The sequence below is a fragment of the Balaenoptera borealis genome, assembly GCF_965194805.1.
Source record: "Balaenoptera borealis genome assembly, contig: HAP1_SCAFFOLD_1622, whole genome shotgun sequence".
Taxonomy (NCBI): Eukaryota; Metazoa; Chordata; class Mammalia; order Artiodactyla; family Balaenopteridae; genus Balaenoptera; species Balaenoptera borealis.
The window spans coordinates 31,187-47,452 of NW_028122613.1; the positions used below are offsets into that span (position 1 = coordinate 31,187).

A 16,266-nucleotide genomic window follows, 5' to 3' on the forward strand; every position below is an offset into this window, starting at 1 on the left:
TCCTTTCTCACGCCCCAGTTAGCAGCATCTGAAAATTCGAAAGGTTTGTTACTCGTCTATTAATTGTATTCCATTTACTTATTCAGTTCTATACCTGTCTTACCTGTGTATGGAAGAACAGCTGGTAGCCAAGGTGGCACCAAGAATCCTAGCAGCTCTCACTTGACGTATCCGTAGTAGTCGGCAATTTCCATTTCGTTTTCCCTCTCGGTGAAAAATTGCAGCTTGCCCGAAGAGGTGTATCTGGCAGCATTCTCCCGTTGTTGTTGAGCCCGCCTCTTCATGGCCTCTCGCTCTGGCCTCTGCTCTTGTTCGATGGGCTTTGACATGACTGGCTCAGGCACGTTGGGTTCCCTCCATGGAACTCGTTGCTTGCTGAAGTCTTGGAGTAGAAAGTGGGTTTGGAGCTTGGGTGGGGACTGGCGCTTATTCACAGCAGGGGGAACAGGCTCCCGCTGGAGAGGAGCGCCAGATGAAGTTTTGGAGGGTGCAGGCCTAGGAGCAGCAGACTGAGGGACACGAGGCTGGGTATGGTTGGGCCAAGCCGGTTGGGTTGGGTTGGTCACAGTTGGCTGAGCTGGTTTGGCGGGGCCTGGCAAAGAGGCAGGAGCTGGCTGGGATGAATTGGCTGCAGCAGGTTGAGCTGAGTCAGTAGAACCAGGCTGGGCACGGTAAGCCCCAGCAGGCCGATGTGAGGCCAGAGACTGTGGCCTCCGAGGAGCGGGTCGAGCTTGAGGCTTGTCCCAGGCAGAAAAAGGCAGAGGTATCAACTTGACCTTCCCAGGAGGAGGCCGCTCATACTGGGCTGGAGACGGACACTCTGTTTCAGCACTGCTGTCTGGTTTCTGGGCTTGGACTTGCGTTTTCTCAGGACCCTTCCCCTCACGTGGGGTATGCCGCCATGGCTGGATAGCTGGGGGTGGCTGGGGGTCTTTGGGGTTGCTTGACTTTCCCAAGAGCCGACAGGAAGAGAGCCCAGTTTTCGTCTCATTCTTCTTCCCCAGCGCATGAAGAACCTTCACAGACTCCAGCATGCGCACGCCAAGGGAGGTTCGAGGCTTTTGAAAGCTCTGTTGGAGAAGCTCAGTTTGGTGTTCCTTTCGCTTCGTGTGGGGGATTGCTGGCTTCTCTTCTGCCTTGACTTTGTTCCCTGACTGCTTGTTCTCCTCAGCCTTGTTTCTCCCTCTGGTCCTTTTGGTCTTTTCCTGCCCGTGGCTCTTAGTTTTGCTGATCTTTCTGGATGCAGCTTTCTGAGGTTTGCCTTGAGAGTGCTTGGCCGTGTTCACAGGAGCCCTGTCACTGACTGCAGCGTGGCATGTAACCACTTCTCCCCCTAACAGGCACTCTGGATTCTTTGGCTGGATTTTGGCCTTGGGAGCGCCACTGATAGGCTCAGAGGCTTTCTGTTTGTTCTTCCTGGGTTGATCAGAGGGAACCTTTATGACACTTGGCTTTTCCTGCACCTGATTCACCTTAATGGCTCTGGTGTCTTTAGCTTTGATCACGTTGGGACCTTGGGATTGATCAAGATCTTTCAAAGGATTAAAGAGCTGGGGAAGGTGAATATCCTCCGCCAGTGTAGTAATGTCTGCAAGACCACTGCTAGGTTCAATCCCATTTTCAAGTGTCCCTAGGTCCTGACGACTCCGGCTGTTCTCTCCCAGATCAGCATTTTCAGAACCAGGCTGCTCCTCTTGGCTGAGGGGATCGGTGCAGGCCAGCGGCTGGTGAATATCAGGGATTCCTAAAGGGAGTAGTGGAGGATCTTGGTTCTCTGTTGGGATCTGGTAGGCATCCAGAGGCTTTGAAAGCTTGGTTTTGATATCATCCACGTGCTTACTCTCTATTTGTCCCTGGCTTGGAGCTGGAGGCAGGGCCAGGAGACGCCTGGCACTCTGGACTGGAGCTGTCACTGAAATGTCCCCAAGTTCAGATGGTGGGTTACTCTCAAGTATGTGGCTGTTTCTGCTACTGCAGGACTTGGGGAGTTCTTGACTTTGTGTCACACAAAACGTCTGGCTTGGAGGTTGCAATCCCAGGGAATTTTTCATCACCAGGGGGGAGGTCTCCATCCCTACAAAGGGATCAAGGGAGAAGTCAGTCCCTGGTAAGTGAGATGCTCCCCCTAAACACCAACACAGCAGTCGTGTACCTTTCAAGGGGTTCAGGGGCAAGATGGGCAAGGCATTTCTACTAACTCTTCTTAAGGATCACGGACAGTGCCCTATGCTACGAGGTAAGCGGTGACTGTTGTAATTCTTACTGGTGAGCCTTTCCTGTCGCTGATTCTCGGCTCGCTTTGTATTTCATAGGACTGTTTATAAGTCCAATACAAAATGAGTCTTATTTTTAAAAACCTGAAATGTTTTACAAAGCCTAGCATTCTCATATAGGGTCCTTTCCATTCTCCCCACTTTCCCGAGAGGCCAAGAACACGTCACACCATGAACTAGGAGAGGGGGTAGAGCCCTTGCTGATGAAATACATCAACAAAGACAGAGTCTTAGCCTGCTTGCTCTCTGGACAGGATCTCGGACCACAAGGTCTTCAATCCTGGTATAAATGAAGGAAGTGAGGACAGTTCAACTGGCACTCTCATAACAAGAGTTCTGAAACACCTTCCGAAGAGACTATAGCAGTAGATGAGGGAAGGGAGTGCTACAGTGTGGCAGTACAGGGGGAACGATCGGCTACAGCAGTGAAAAGTGTGGTACCGATTGGTGTGCTCTCGGGGTTCTTGTACATGTAGCATAGATGACCTCTACAGTGGCCCTCCCACCTTCCCACCTGCATTAGGTGTTCTTTTTTTTGTAATTTATGTTTATGTATTTATTTACTGTTTGAACTTATTTATTCTACGTATTTATTTTTTTGGCTGCACTGGGTCTCTCATTGCTGTGCACGGGCTTTCTCTAGTTGGCGGCTAGCGGGGGCTACTCTTGGTTGCGGTGTGCGGGCTTCTCATCGCGGTGGCTTCTCTTTGTTGCGGAGCATGGGCTGTAGGCACGTGGGCTTCGGTAGTTGAGGCTCACGGGCTCTAGAATGCAGGCTCCGTCGTTGTGGCACATGCGCTTAGTTGCTGCACGGCATGTGGGATCTTCGCAGACCAGGGCTCGAACCCGTGTCCCCCGCATTGCATTGGCAGGCGGATTCTTAACCACGGCGCCACCAGGGAAGCCCTAGGTGTTCTCATAGAGAGTCTAAAAACAGAGGGCACTGAGCGAAGGTAGTGGTTATTAAAGGCTCAGGATCTAAATTCTACCTGCCTGTACACCCCTTCCCAGCTGTCGATTTGACCCCATTTTTGAGTGCCGACCTCATTCTTCAACTTTCTCTGGCGTTTGTTATACTCACCTTGAAAACTTGTTTCTGTGATGCGTTGAGCAGACACAGGGTGGCAGACTGCAGAGGTGGAAGCTGGTGGTCGGATATTTGTGGGCTGAATCTCCTTCAGTCCCATTCCCATTTCTGGTTGCCCAGAGGCCCGACTTCCTGTGTATGACGCCGAGCCGTAGGATTGCGGGCAGGAGCCAAGTTCTCCATACAGTAAAGACCCCAGTGTGCCTTGGTTATAGTAATATACCTGGCTTCCTTCCTGGCAGGGAAGTGGCAGGCGGCTCTGCCCCTGATTTGGAATCTGAGATGGTGTTCCCTGAGCAAGGCTGGCAGAAAGCGATGGATGTAGAGGGACCATGTTCTTGGCGTCTGAAGTTTTATCATACTGGGCTGCCAGAAACATGGAGGAGGCAGCTGTGTGGCGGTCAGTGAGTGCCAGAGTAAAGTCTCCGAGTGAAGAAGAATTCTTTTCAGTGCTTGCTGTGATGTCCCACTCAAGAACACCTGGATAGGAAGCAGCTGAAGTGGAGATCTGGCTGTGGTCAGTAACTCCAGATAACATAGTCGTGCTAGAATGTTGGTAAAGGTAGGCACTACCCATGAGTGTCTGGAAAGGGGTACCGGTAGCCGATGCCGAACTGACGGCAGGGGCAGAGACTCTGGAGAAGTTGCAGACACTTCGTGTTAGGGAAGTTGCATTGCTCACCACAGGAGGAGAATGCTGCAGAGAATTTAGAGTTCCAAGTAGAGATGGATGTTGGAAATTTTCTGTAAGAACAAGAGGGTCATGAAAAACTCAGGGAGGTTGAGAAATTCTCACTACGTTTGAGGAACGGCATCATCTGAAGGTTCTTGCTATCAGGACACCTCTACTATCACTACTTCCTGAGAAACCCAAAATCAGACAGTTAATGATGGCTGTAAGGACTGAGCAGTTTTCCACTCTTCTCTATTAACTGCCTGTGCTCCCATCTTGGGCACAGACGGGCAGAAGAGCCAAGTGGTGTGGTTCAGAGATTGTTCTCTAGGCTGGAAGCAACCTTCTCCCTGCCCTGTCTTTCCCTTCAGCCTGCACTCGTATTGACTTCTATGCTATTTCCTAGACTGGAAGCATTTTAGAACTAGGAGGCCCTTAGAGAACTTCGATGTTCTCAGTCTCATTTCGTGAGTAAGGAAACTGAGGCTCAGAGAGGTCGGGTTGACTTGTTCAAGTTCTCTCATTATGTTAGTATCATTACCAGGTTTCAGAACCTAAGTATCCTGACTTCCTTGCCAGGACTCCACTCTGAGCATGATACTGCCAGAAAGCAGGAGAAATAGAACTTATAATATAGGCATTTTTTTTGTCCATTAGAAAACAGTACGGCTATTACCATGGTCGTCTTCAGTGTCTCCCTTTGCTTGTGCAGTTCCCACGCTATTACCTAGAGGTGACGTACAGCTCAGTCCAACTGGTGAATTGAAAGAGTCATTTTTGCCCTCTTCAAGCCCGGTTTCTCATCCTACCTCAAAATGATTACCCGAAAGTGGATTTCTTAAGTGCTTTTGGAAAGGGAAAAGTTATCTGATTACTTCAGATTCCTCACCTATAAAGTGGTTATAACACCACCACCAATAATAATAGCAGTAATAATTAATAGATGAATAAGCTGATCTATTGCGTATGATTTATATGGAGGAAGATACAATAAGTTCTAGAAAGACAAAGAAAAATCATGACAAGCATATTACGTTAACGAAAAAGAAATCCATAGATATTAATGAAAACTGGGGTATGTGGCAAGTATCGAAGCCTAATGAATTTACTAACAAATGGCATTCTGTACCATCCATGCAATATTATGAAAGTGAATTTTGCCCACTCTATTTTAGTGAATACTATTAACCAGAAAACACGATGGAGGTGATAGAGGTGAATGAATTCCTAGCCAATGCATACAGACAGAGAAGGTATGTCAGTAAAAAATGCATAACAAGCAACAGAATGCAATAAATGTGCATGTATAGGTAGCCACAACACATATAGACAAGTATTTCAATGAAAACCGGTACGAAGCAGACAGCAAAATAATAAGTGTAAAAGAGTTTCATTATTGTGCTCCTTCATATTTTTACCCAGCAAGTAAGAGGTATTAAGCCTAGGAGAAATATATATTTCAATGAATATAGCTTATATAATAAGCAGAAAGGAAGCTTAAAATGTATCAGGAAGGTTTTTGGATTTATCCTAGAACTTAGATTAGAATCATCTTCAGCATCCAAGAAGATGGCATCCCAAAACCTCAAAAAACCATCATGCCTAGAATCCAATTAAAAAAGATTTTCAAATGTAAGAAAATCCACAGGACTCCACAATATGGTTTTCGATAAACGTGGATGTTTGTTTGTTTTGTTTCTTTGGCCGCGCCGCGTGGCCCTGGCCGTGAAAGCACCGAGTCCTAAGCACTGGACCGCCAGGGAATTCCCTAAGTGGGGGGAATTAGAGATGTGGGGCTTGACTTTTTCTTCTTCTTCTTCTTCTTCGGTAGCTAAGATCTACAAGCGAACGATGGCTGTTGATCAATGTGCTCTCTGTGTTAGGAAGGAAATAACTGTAAAAATGAAAAGCAGCCTTGCCTTAGAACCTACATATCACACCAAGGAAAATAGTCCTTCTGATTCAATTTAGAAGATATCACTTAAAATGTTGAATTGGTGAAATGTCTACCTAGTTTAAAAATTAGAAAGAATAAAACACTGAAAAGCAGCCCCCTAGATAACCACTGTGGTTGCTTGTTTATAGGAGGCATCATTTCTAAAACGTATTTCTAAAATGTTTATATTCAAAACTGTCAAGTGGCCAACTGTATTCAGAGAGGCAATAAAAGAAAGAAAACGGAGTATGACTTTTCTGATAAGCTGCCTTTCCCGGTGATCCCCTGTTCTGGCCTTACTTTCCTTCTTAAGTCTGTTAATGTAAGGGTTTGCTACCATCAACTTGGTTTTGCCCTGCTCTGAGCAGGTTTCCCTCTGTGCTGTTTCTGCTTTAATTGAAAATCTTTGGTTCCCATCAGCATTCCATTGCAAACTCCGTTTTTCTTGAGAGCTCCTCTATGCTTTCCCTCTTCATTCTTACATTTTCTCCCATCTCTTGGTGCCTGTTGGCCTGTGCTAATGAAAACCGTCCTAAACTTCCTTACGCTCGACTCTGTGCCTCCCTGTAGAGCCCAGTACTCTCCATCCTCTCTCCCTATTCTCTCTTTTCAACTAGTCGAAATCCTAGTGGAGGGAGACCATTAGAGATGAAACATCTTGGTATATATTGCTAGTTTTCTATGTCCCCTGGCTTTTCTGTGTTTCTGTTGAAACACTCTTGAGAAGTGTCTGATTTCGTTTTCTACATGGGTACCCTTTAAGGCTCAATACTGGAAAAGAAGGGGATCAGAGTGATCAACCCAATGTGGTATCCTAACGTAACAGTTAAGGAAAGCAACAGGCTTTGTGAGACAGCCAGTGATTTGTCCAAAGTCACACAGATAGTAAACGTCAAAGTCAAAAGTGAAATTAGGTCTCCAGACTTGTAGTTCAATACTTTCCCTCATTATTCCATGCTATTTTGAATCTCCTACTCAATTTAGGGGCAAAAGAAATCGAACGCAAAACTTTCCAAAGTTTCTTTTCTTACCTGACATGGTCAGAGAAGAGGAAGCATCCACTGCAGGTACAAGGGATGAGGAGACAACACTAGAGGATGTCTGAGTGGCTGCAGCTGAACGGCGCACGTGTCCAGTACAGAGGTCACTGGTTACTGGTCCAAACAGCTCCACGGAAACCCCAAGGCTCTACCAAGTGGTAGTAGGTTTGGGAGGAGAGTGATGTCACAAAGCAGGCAGTTGAAAGGTATGAGAGAGCCAATAGGGAGGTCCGATCCCCAACAGGAAGGCGGGCTTGGGTGAAGAGAGTGTAGGAGAGCTAAAACAACACCTGAGTTTCTGAGCTTTGGGGAGGAGGAAATCCTAGAAGACAGATTTACCTCCCCCAGGCTCTTCCATTAGGGAAATCATTGCCACATTTCTTACAGACGTTCATTAATACACTGAACTAAGAGTTACTTATATTCTACAGAGTATTCTATTTTATGTATCATATACTTAGAGCTATATAGATCTTCTTTAATTAATAATCCTTAGGAAGGAAAGAGCCATCTAGTTTGAACTATTACAGTTGTTCTGAAATCAGATGTGTCTAATGAGTGAACTGATAGCAGCTTTTAAGGAGCCAAAGTAGGGATTAAGAAGCTCTCTTTGTAACTTGGTTCAAGAGTAGGGTGAAGTTTCTTGAGTGTACCTTGTGGAGAATGTTGTGGTCCAAGGCTCTTCTCTTTTAGTTTCTTCTCCTTGACTCCTACCTTCCTTGGGCTGGGCTAGGCTGGGGGCCAGGTTGGACTTGCGACTTAACGTTTCTCTTCCGCTTTCTCTTTTTTTTTTTTCTTCCATTATGGGCATTGCTTCGAGGACAAGCCTTGATCTTGCATTGGACGTTACTTCCTGTCACCTTCCAGCAGCAGGAGTCTTCTTTTCAGTGCTTGATGCTTCACGAAATAGACTCTGCCCGTTGGCAGCAAATACCAGAGAGCTAGGAGACAGAGCTGGTTGCAGACCTTTCCTCTTCCAGCCTTTGGTTGCAATTGTTTGGCCCATAATTTGCTAGCTCTAGTTCCTTGGGCCACACAGGTATCCTGCCATCTCCAGCTCTTGTTATATGTGAGAGACATTCTGAACACTGTCCCTTTTTCTTTGCACAGAAGTATATACAGTGTGGCAGTTACTGTAATCTCCTCCGCCTTGCAAACAGCCACTCTAGAATCTTGGACCTCTAGGACTCTCTGTCTTGCATGCTTGGGGGCAAGGCCAAGCAAAATGAAGAGGAGAATAATTAGAGAAAGAGGAGGACGTTGGTGGAGAATTGGGAGCAGGTAAGGTGAAAGGGCACAGGAGAAAAGAGATGCATGTAGACTTTTTGGTTTCTGTGGGAAACAGGTTGACACACTTGGGCCTCATTTGGTATTAACAGAACAGAGAGTTAAAGATCTAAGTAGCTAGATAGTGTGCAGCAACTGCCATGAAGTCTGTACACTGAAGAGAAGAGTCTCACATCTAGTTTTCATTTTGTTTTATGTCATAGTACCTTATTTATAGCATTCACTGGTGTGTTTGTAGAATACAGATGTTTTCAAATGCTCTGGTTTTGTCTACATGGTTATCTCCTTGTCCTGTTTGTAAGGAATCCAACATTGTAAGACATATTGCATGTTTTTCTCTTGACGATTGTTGACCTTGAAGCGTCATGAACTAACTTGAGCTGTTGGATTCTGTGGAGAAACGTTCAAAAGGGTCTGTGAAAAAGGCACTGTGGTGAGTCGCATTATGCACCCGAGCGTAAGGAGCAAGATATCTGCCACCAGCCCAGCTTGGCCTGGATTGCCTCTGTTTTAGTTCCCCTGGTTAGTGCTTTTCTCCCTAACCACTCTTGTGACTGTGATAATGTGAGTAAGGGCGGAGTTGCTAATGATCTATGTGTGAGGTAAGCTGGTTTGAGGGAGGAAATCTATGGACCTAGTCATTTTCCTTGGTGGTAAGCTTTCAGGGGTGCAGAGATGGATCTTCCTGGGGCCTTTTCTGGTCCCAGGAAGATATCGCATAGATGGGACCTCCCAAGACACACATTGAATCTTTAGGCCTGTTTTTCCTATTATGAGGTACGAACGAGTTTCTTCACTGATGGGGATGATGCTTATCTGAGAAGAAATTCTTCACTGATGGGGATGATGCTTATCTGAGAAGAAATTGTGAAAGGTGGTGTAGTGTAGAGGTGTGGCTTAAGCTTTTAAGTTTTCCTCCAGGTTTTTCCCCTAAGCTTCCTACTTCGGACGGCCTACTTACATGATACTAGTAGGTGATGTCCGGCTAACAACTTCCTAAATATACCTGCAAGCCAGATCAGTGTCTCTTTTCTCTGTATTCCCATGGAAATCAAGAGTCCCGCCGAATTTTCCATCGAAACAGTTGATTTGTGTTGTCTCTAGGAATTCTAAAGGGCGTACCGTTGCTTCCTAACCGGTGTCATTTGGGAGATCCGCCTCTGTACGTTCAAATGATTAATTTTGAGACTTTGCTCATGTGTGCAGTAAACCCTTGAATTCCCTAAGACCTTCCTTTCCTCCATCTCCTACCCCATTAAGCCCGCTTCAGTTCATCTCCTGAATTTCTTTGGAATCTGTCAGCCAGCTCTTCCTCAACTTCCTAATACTGAACTTGCCTGTCTGTTGCGATTAGGTCCTAACTAGTGTCCATATATCTTGTTTCCTTCCAATCCACTCTTCACACAAGAAACCTTCAAAGCAAGTTGGAACGTTGCTCATAAACATCGCTCACAAGCATTGTTTTGAGAATAGAAAACACACTGTTGGCCTTTAAGACTCTGCGTGGTCTAGAATCCTCTCTGCTTCTCTAGCCCCATCTTGTGCCACTTTTGCCCTCACTTTCTATGCTTCAGATACACTGAATTAACCTTAGTTCTCACTCATCTGACAGAAGTCAGTTCAGATACTATTTTTCACTGTGATTCCTAGCATTAAGGAATTTGATTATCAGGTTTTGTATGAGGACTATTTCATCAGGGGTACAGAAGTTCTGGCCATCTCTGGTTTTGGATATCCCTTATTTGTTGAGACCTTTGCGTTGTTTGGTTGCCTTTTGTCTGTTTTCCAGATGGGAAAACAGGAACAAGGGAAGTATAGGTTATTACTAGGTGGGGTTGAACAAGTGGAGCAGCAAACTGCAAAGCAGAAAGAAGAGGGACGTACTATAGAGGGATATGACTTCCATTCTCAAGGCGCCTGCATCCTGTGCAGGGAGACAGCCTAACATAAAATGTGCCTAACAACAAATATATTGACTTCTTACTAAAAATCTCCAGTTCATAGAACCGAGGGGTTTGTACCTTCTCCTTTAAAAGTGATAGTCCTGGGACTTCCCCGGTGGTCCCGTGGTGAAGACTCTGCGCTTCCAATGCAGCAGGCGTGGGTTCAATCCCTGGTTGGGGAGCTAAGATCCCACATGCTGCGCAGCCAAAGAAATTTTTTTCGAACGTTATACTCCTGTATTGTTGGCTTTAGTGGTTTAGATTTTGTTGTACTGTTAAGAAGATTTCAGTTTATTTACCGGGAACAAACAACACATAATGTAAAAATAGTTTCCCAGAAACGATTTCCATCATTCTCTTCCTCCCTTTCTCCCGCAGACTGGTGTTTCACCTTGACAAGTTCTCTGTCATTCCATAGGAAAGCTGTCTGGCTTGGAGGTTGCAATCCCAGGGAATTTTTCATCAGCGGGGAAGTCTCCATCACTACAGAGGAATCAAGGGAGAAGTCAGTCCCTGGTAAGTGAGATGCTCCCCCTAAACACCAACACAGCAGTCGTGTACCTTTCAAGGGGTTCAGGGGCAAGATGGGCAAGGCATTTCTACTAACTCTTCTTAAGGATCACGGACAGTGCCCTATGCTACGAGGTAAGCGGTGACTGCTGTAGTTCTTACTGGTGATCCTTTCCTGTCACTGATTCTCGGCTTTCTTTGTATTTCATAGGACTGTTGTCAGTCCAATACAAAATGAGTCTTATTTTTAAAAACCTGAAATGTTTTACAGAGCCTAGCATTCTCATATAGGGTCCTTTCCATTCTCCCCACTTTCCCGAGAGGCCAAGAACACTTCACACCATGAACTAGGAGAGGGGGTAGAGCCCTTTCTGATGAAATACATCAACAAAGACAGAGCCTTAGCCTGCTTGCTCTCTGGACAGGATCTCGGACCACAAGGTCTTCAATCCTGGTATAAATGAAGGAAGTGAGGACAGTTCAACTGGCACTCTCATAACAAGAGTTCGGAAACACCTTCCGAAGAGACTATAGCAGTAGATGAGGGAAGGGAGTGCTACAGTGTGGCAGTACAGGGGGAACGATCGGCTACAGCAGTGAAAAGTGTGGTACCGATTGGTGTGCTCTCGGGGTTCTTGTACATGTAGCATAGATGACCTCTACGGTGGCCCTCCCACCTTCCCACCTGCATTAGGTGTTCTTTTTTTTTGTAATTTATGTTTATGTATTTATTTACTGTTTGAACTTATTTATTCTACGTATTTATGTTTTTGGCTGCACTGGGTCTCTCATTGCTGTGCACGGGCTTTCTCTAGTTGGCGGCTAGCGGGGGCTACTCTCGGTTGCGGTGTGCGGGCATCTCATCGCGGTGGCTTCTCTTGTTGCGGAGCATGGGCTGTAGGCACGTGGGCTTCGGTAGTTGAGGCTCACGGGCTCTAGAATGCAGGCTCCGTCGTCGTGGCACATGCGCTTAGTTGCTGCACGGCATGTGGGATCTTCGCAGACCAGGGCTCGAACCCGTGTCCCCTGCATTGGCAGGCGCCACCAGGGAAGCCCTAGGTGTTCTCATATAGAGTCTAAAAACAGAGAGCACTGAGAGAAGGTAGTGGTTATTAAAGGCTCAGGATCTAAATTCTACCTGTCTCTACACCCCTTCCCAGCTGTCGATTTGACCCCATTTTTGAATGCTGACCTCATTGTTCAACTTTTCTCTGCCGTCTGTATACTCACCTTGAAAACTTGTTTCTGTGATGCGTTGAGCAGACACAGGGTGGCAGACTGCAGAGGTGGAAGCTGGTGGTCGGATATTTGTGGGCTGAATCTCCTTCAGTCCCATTCCCATTTCTGGTTGCCCAGAGGCCCTACTTCCTGTGTGTGACGCCGAGCCGTAGGATTGCGGGCAGGAGCCAAGTTCTCCATACAGTAAAGACCCCAGTGTGCCTTGGTTACAGTAATATACCTGGCTTCCTTCCTGGCAGGGAAGTGACAGGCGGCTATGCCCCTGCTTTGTTCGTGGGCCTCCTGATCCAGCAGTTCCCTTGGCTCTGCCCCTGTCGTCAGCTGCCCCTAGGATAACTCTGAGCCCTAGCCACTTCTCTGGTAGATTTCCCTATTCCCCCACTACAGTCACACCTGAATAAGGCAACTCAGACCTTTCAGAGATGTGTCCTGAACCTCTTGTTTTCTGAAATACCTATCTGGTGGTTGTGAGACTTAAGGCCAGCGTCCCCGAGAGACTTTTTCTATTTCTCCTAGTAAACCTAGACTCATCTTCTGTCACCTTCAACTCTACTCCAATTGTGTTCTTTCAACCCAGACCTCTGACCCTGCTTTTTACTTCTGCCATTTCATCCTCGCTCCTGCTTCCTTTCCTAAATCCATACGTCTCTTTTGGCCTTCCTAGCCCTGGGCCAAGTTCCTTCCTCTTTGCTCAGTTTTTACCCCTTTCCTTCATTCTCCCATCCAACTTTCAGTCCTTCCTTTCTCACGCCCCAGTTAGCAGCATCTGAAAATTCGAAAGGTTTGTTACTCGTCTATTAATTGTATTCCATTTACTTATTCAGTTCTATACCTGTCTTACCTGTGTATGGAAGAACAGCTGGTAGCCAAGGTGGCACCAAGAATCCTAGCAGCTCTCACTTGACGTATCCGTAGTAGTCGGCAATTTCCATTTCGTTTTCCCTCTCGGTGAAAAATTGCAGCTTGCCCGAAGAGGTGTATCTGGCAGCATTCTCCCGTTGTTGTTGAGCCCGCCTCTTCATGGCCTCTCGCTCTGGCCTCTGCTCTTGTTCGATGGGCTTTGACATGACTGGCTCAGGCACGTTGGGTTCCCTCCATGGAACTCGTTGCTTGCTGAAGTCTTGGAGTAGAAATTGGGTTTGGAGCTTGGGTGGGGACTGGCGCTTATTCACAGCAGGGGGAACAGGCTCCCGCTGGAGAGGAGCGCCAGATGAAGTTTTGGAGGGTGCAGGCCTAGGAGCAGCAGACTGAGGGACACGAGGCTGGGTATGGTTGGTCCAAGCCGGTTGGGTTGGGTTGGTCACAGTTGGCTGAGCTGGTTTGGCGGGGCCTGGCAAAGAGGCAGGAGCTGGCTGGGATGAATTGGCTGCAGCAGGTTGAGCTGAGTCAGTAGAACCAGGCTGGGCACGGTAAGCCCCAGCAGGCCGATGTGAGGCCAGAGACTGTGGCCTCCGAGGAGCGGGTCGAGCTTGAGGCTTGTCCCAGGCAGAAAAAGGCAGAGGTATCAACTTGACCTTCCCAGGAGGAGGCCGCTCATACTGGGCTGGAGACGGACACTCTGTTTCAGCACTGCTGTCTGGTTTCTGGGCTTGGACTTGCGTTTTCTCAGGACCCTTCCCCTCACGTGGGGTATGCCGCCATGGCTGGATAGCTGGGGGTGGCTGGGGGTCTTTGGGGTTGCTTGACTTTCCCAAGAGCCGACAGGAAGAGAGCCCAGTTTTCGTCTCATTCTTCTTCCCCAGCGCATGAAGAACCTTCACAGACTCCAGCATGCGCACGCCAAGGGAGGTTCGAGGCTTTTGAAAGCTCTGTTGGAGAAGCTCAGTTTGGTGTTCCTTTCGCTTCGTGTGGGGGATTGCTGGCTTCTCTTCTGCCTTGACTTTGTTCCCTGACTGCTTGTTCTCCTCAGCCTTGTTTCTCCCTCTGGTCCTTTTGGTCTTTTCCTGCCCGTGGCTCTTAGTTTTGCTGATCTTTCTGGATGCAGCTTTCTGAGGTTTGCCTTGAGAGTGCTTGGCCGTGTTCACAGGAGCCCTGTCACTGACTGCAGCGTGGCATGTAACCACTTCTCCCCCTAACGGGCACTCTGGATTCTTTGGCTGGATTTTGGCCTTGGGAGCGCCACTGATAGGCTCAGAGGCTTTCTGTTTGTTCTTCCTGGGTTGATCAGAGGGAACCTTTATGACACTTGGCTTTTCCTGCACCTGATTCACCTTAATGGCTCTGGTGTCTTTAGCTTTGATCACGTTGGGACCTTGGGATTGATCAAGATCTTTCAAAGGATTAAAGAGCTGGGGAAGGTGAATATCCTCCGCCAGTGTAGTAATGTCTGCAAGACCACTGCTAGGTTCAATCCCATTTTCAAGTGTCCCTAGGTCCTGACGACTCCGGCTGTTCTCTCCCAGATCAGCATTTTCAGAACCAGGCTGCTCCTCTTGGCTGAGGGGATCGGTGCAGGCCAGCGGCTGGTGAATATCAGGGATTCCTAAAGGGAGTAGTGGAGGATCTTGGTTCTCTGTTGGGATCTGGTAGGCATCCAGAGGCTTTGAAAGCTTGGTTTTGATATCATCCACGTGCTTACTCTCTATTTGTCCCTGGCTTGGAGCTGGAGGCAGGGCCAGGAGACGCCTGGCACTCTGGACTGGAGCTGTCACTGAAATGTCCCCAAGTTCAGATGGTGGGTTACTCTCAAGTATGTGGCTGTTTCTGCTACTGCAGGACTTGGGGAGTTCTTGACTTTGTGTCACACAAAACGTCTGGCTTGGAGGTTGCAATCCCAGGGAATTTTTCATCACCAGGGGGGAGGTCTCCATCCCTACAAAGGGATCAAGGGAGAAGTCAGTCCCTGGTAAGTGAGATGCTCCCCCTAAACACCAACACAGCAGTCGTGTACCTTTCAAGGGGTTCAGGGGCAAGATGGGCAAGGCATTTCTACTAACTCTTCTTAAGGATCACGGACAGTGCCCTATGCTACGAGGTAAGCGGTGACTGTTGTAATTCTTACTGGTGAGCCTTTCCTGTCGCTGATTCTCGGCTCGCTTTGTATTTCATAGGACTGTTATAAGTCCAATACAAAATGAGTCTTATTTTTAAAAACCTGAAATGTTTTACAAAGCCTAGCATTCTCATATAGGGTCCTTTCCATTCTCCCCACTTTCCCGAGAGGCCAAGAACACGTCACACCATGAACTAGGAGAGGGGGTAGAGCCCTTGCTGATGAAATACATCAACAAAGACAGAGTCTTAGCCTGCTTGCTCTCTGGACAGGATCTCGGACCACAAGGTCTTCAATCCTGGTATAAATGAAGGAAGTGAGGACAGTTCAACTGGCACTCACATAACAAGAGTTCTGAAACACCTTCCGAAGAGACTATAGCAGTAGATGAGGGAAGGGAGTGCTACAGTGTGGCAGTACAGGGGGAACGATCGGCTACAGCAGTGAAAAGTGTGGTACCGATTGGTGTGCTCTCGGGGTTCTTGTACATGTAGCATAGATGACCTCTACAGTGGCCCTCCCACCTTCCCACCTGCATTAGGTGTTCTTTTTTTTGTAATTTATGTTTATGTATTTATTTACTGTTTGAACTTATTTATTCTACGTATTTATTTTTTTGGCTGCACTGGGTCTCTCATTGCTGTGCACGGGCTTTCTCTAGTTGGCGGCTAGCGGGGGCTACTCTCGGTTGCGGTGTGCGGGCTTCTCATCGCGGTGGCTTCTCTTGTTGCGGAGCATGGGCTGTAGGCACGTGGGCTTCGGTAGTTGAGGCTCACGGGCTCTAGAATGCAGGCTCCGTCGTTGTGGCACATGCGCTTAGTTGCTGCACGGCATGTGGGATCTTCGCAGACCAGGGCTCGAACCCGTGTCCCCCGCATTGCATTGGCAGGCGGATTCTTAACCACGGCGCCACCAGGGAAGCCCTAGGTGTTCTCATAGAGAGTCTAAAAACAGAGGGCACTGAGCGAAGGTAGTGGTTATTAAAGGCTCAGGATCTAAATTCTACCTGCCTCTACACCCCTTCCCAGCTGTCGATTTGACCCCATTTTTGAGTGCCGACCTCATTCTTCAACTTTCTCTGGCGTTTGTTATACTCACCTTGAAAACTTGTTTCTGTGATGCGTTGAGCAGACACAGGGTGGCAGACTGCAGAGGTGGAAGCTGGTGGTCGGATATTTGTGGGCTGAATCTCCTTCAGTCCCATTCCCATTTCTGGTTGCCCAGAGGCCCGACTTCCTGTGTATGACGCCGAGCCGTAGGATTGCGGGCAGGAGCCAAGTTCTCCA

General features: G+C 47.6%; 1 protein-coding gene across 1 annotated transcript in view; it reads left to right on the plus strand.

Annotated features, from left to right (window-relative positions):
- Positions 1-16,266, plus strand: part of LOC309622143 (uncharacterized protein) — a gene marked incomplete at its 5' end in the record, with an annotated part of 101,653 nt that overhangs the window by 27,479 nt on the left and 57,908 nt on the right. Inside the window, one exon of the mRNA XM_082409291.1 lies at positions 10,618-10,755. Coding sequence (XP_082265417.1) covers positions 10,618-10,755 — 138 coding nt within the window. The remainder of the gene's footprint in view (positions 1-10,617; positions 10,756-16,266) is intronic.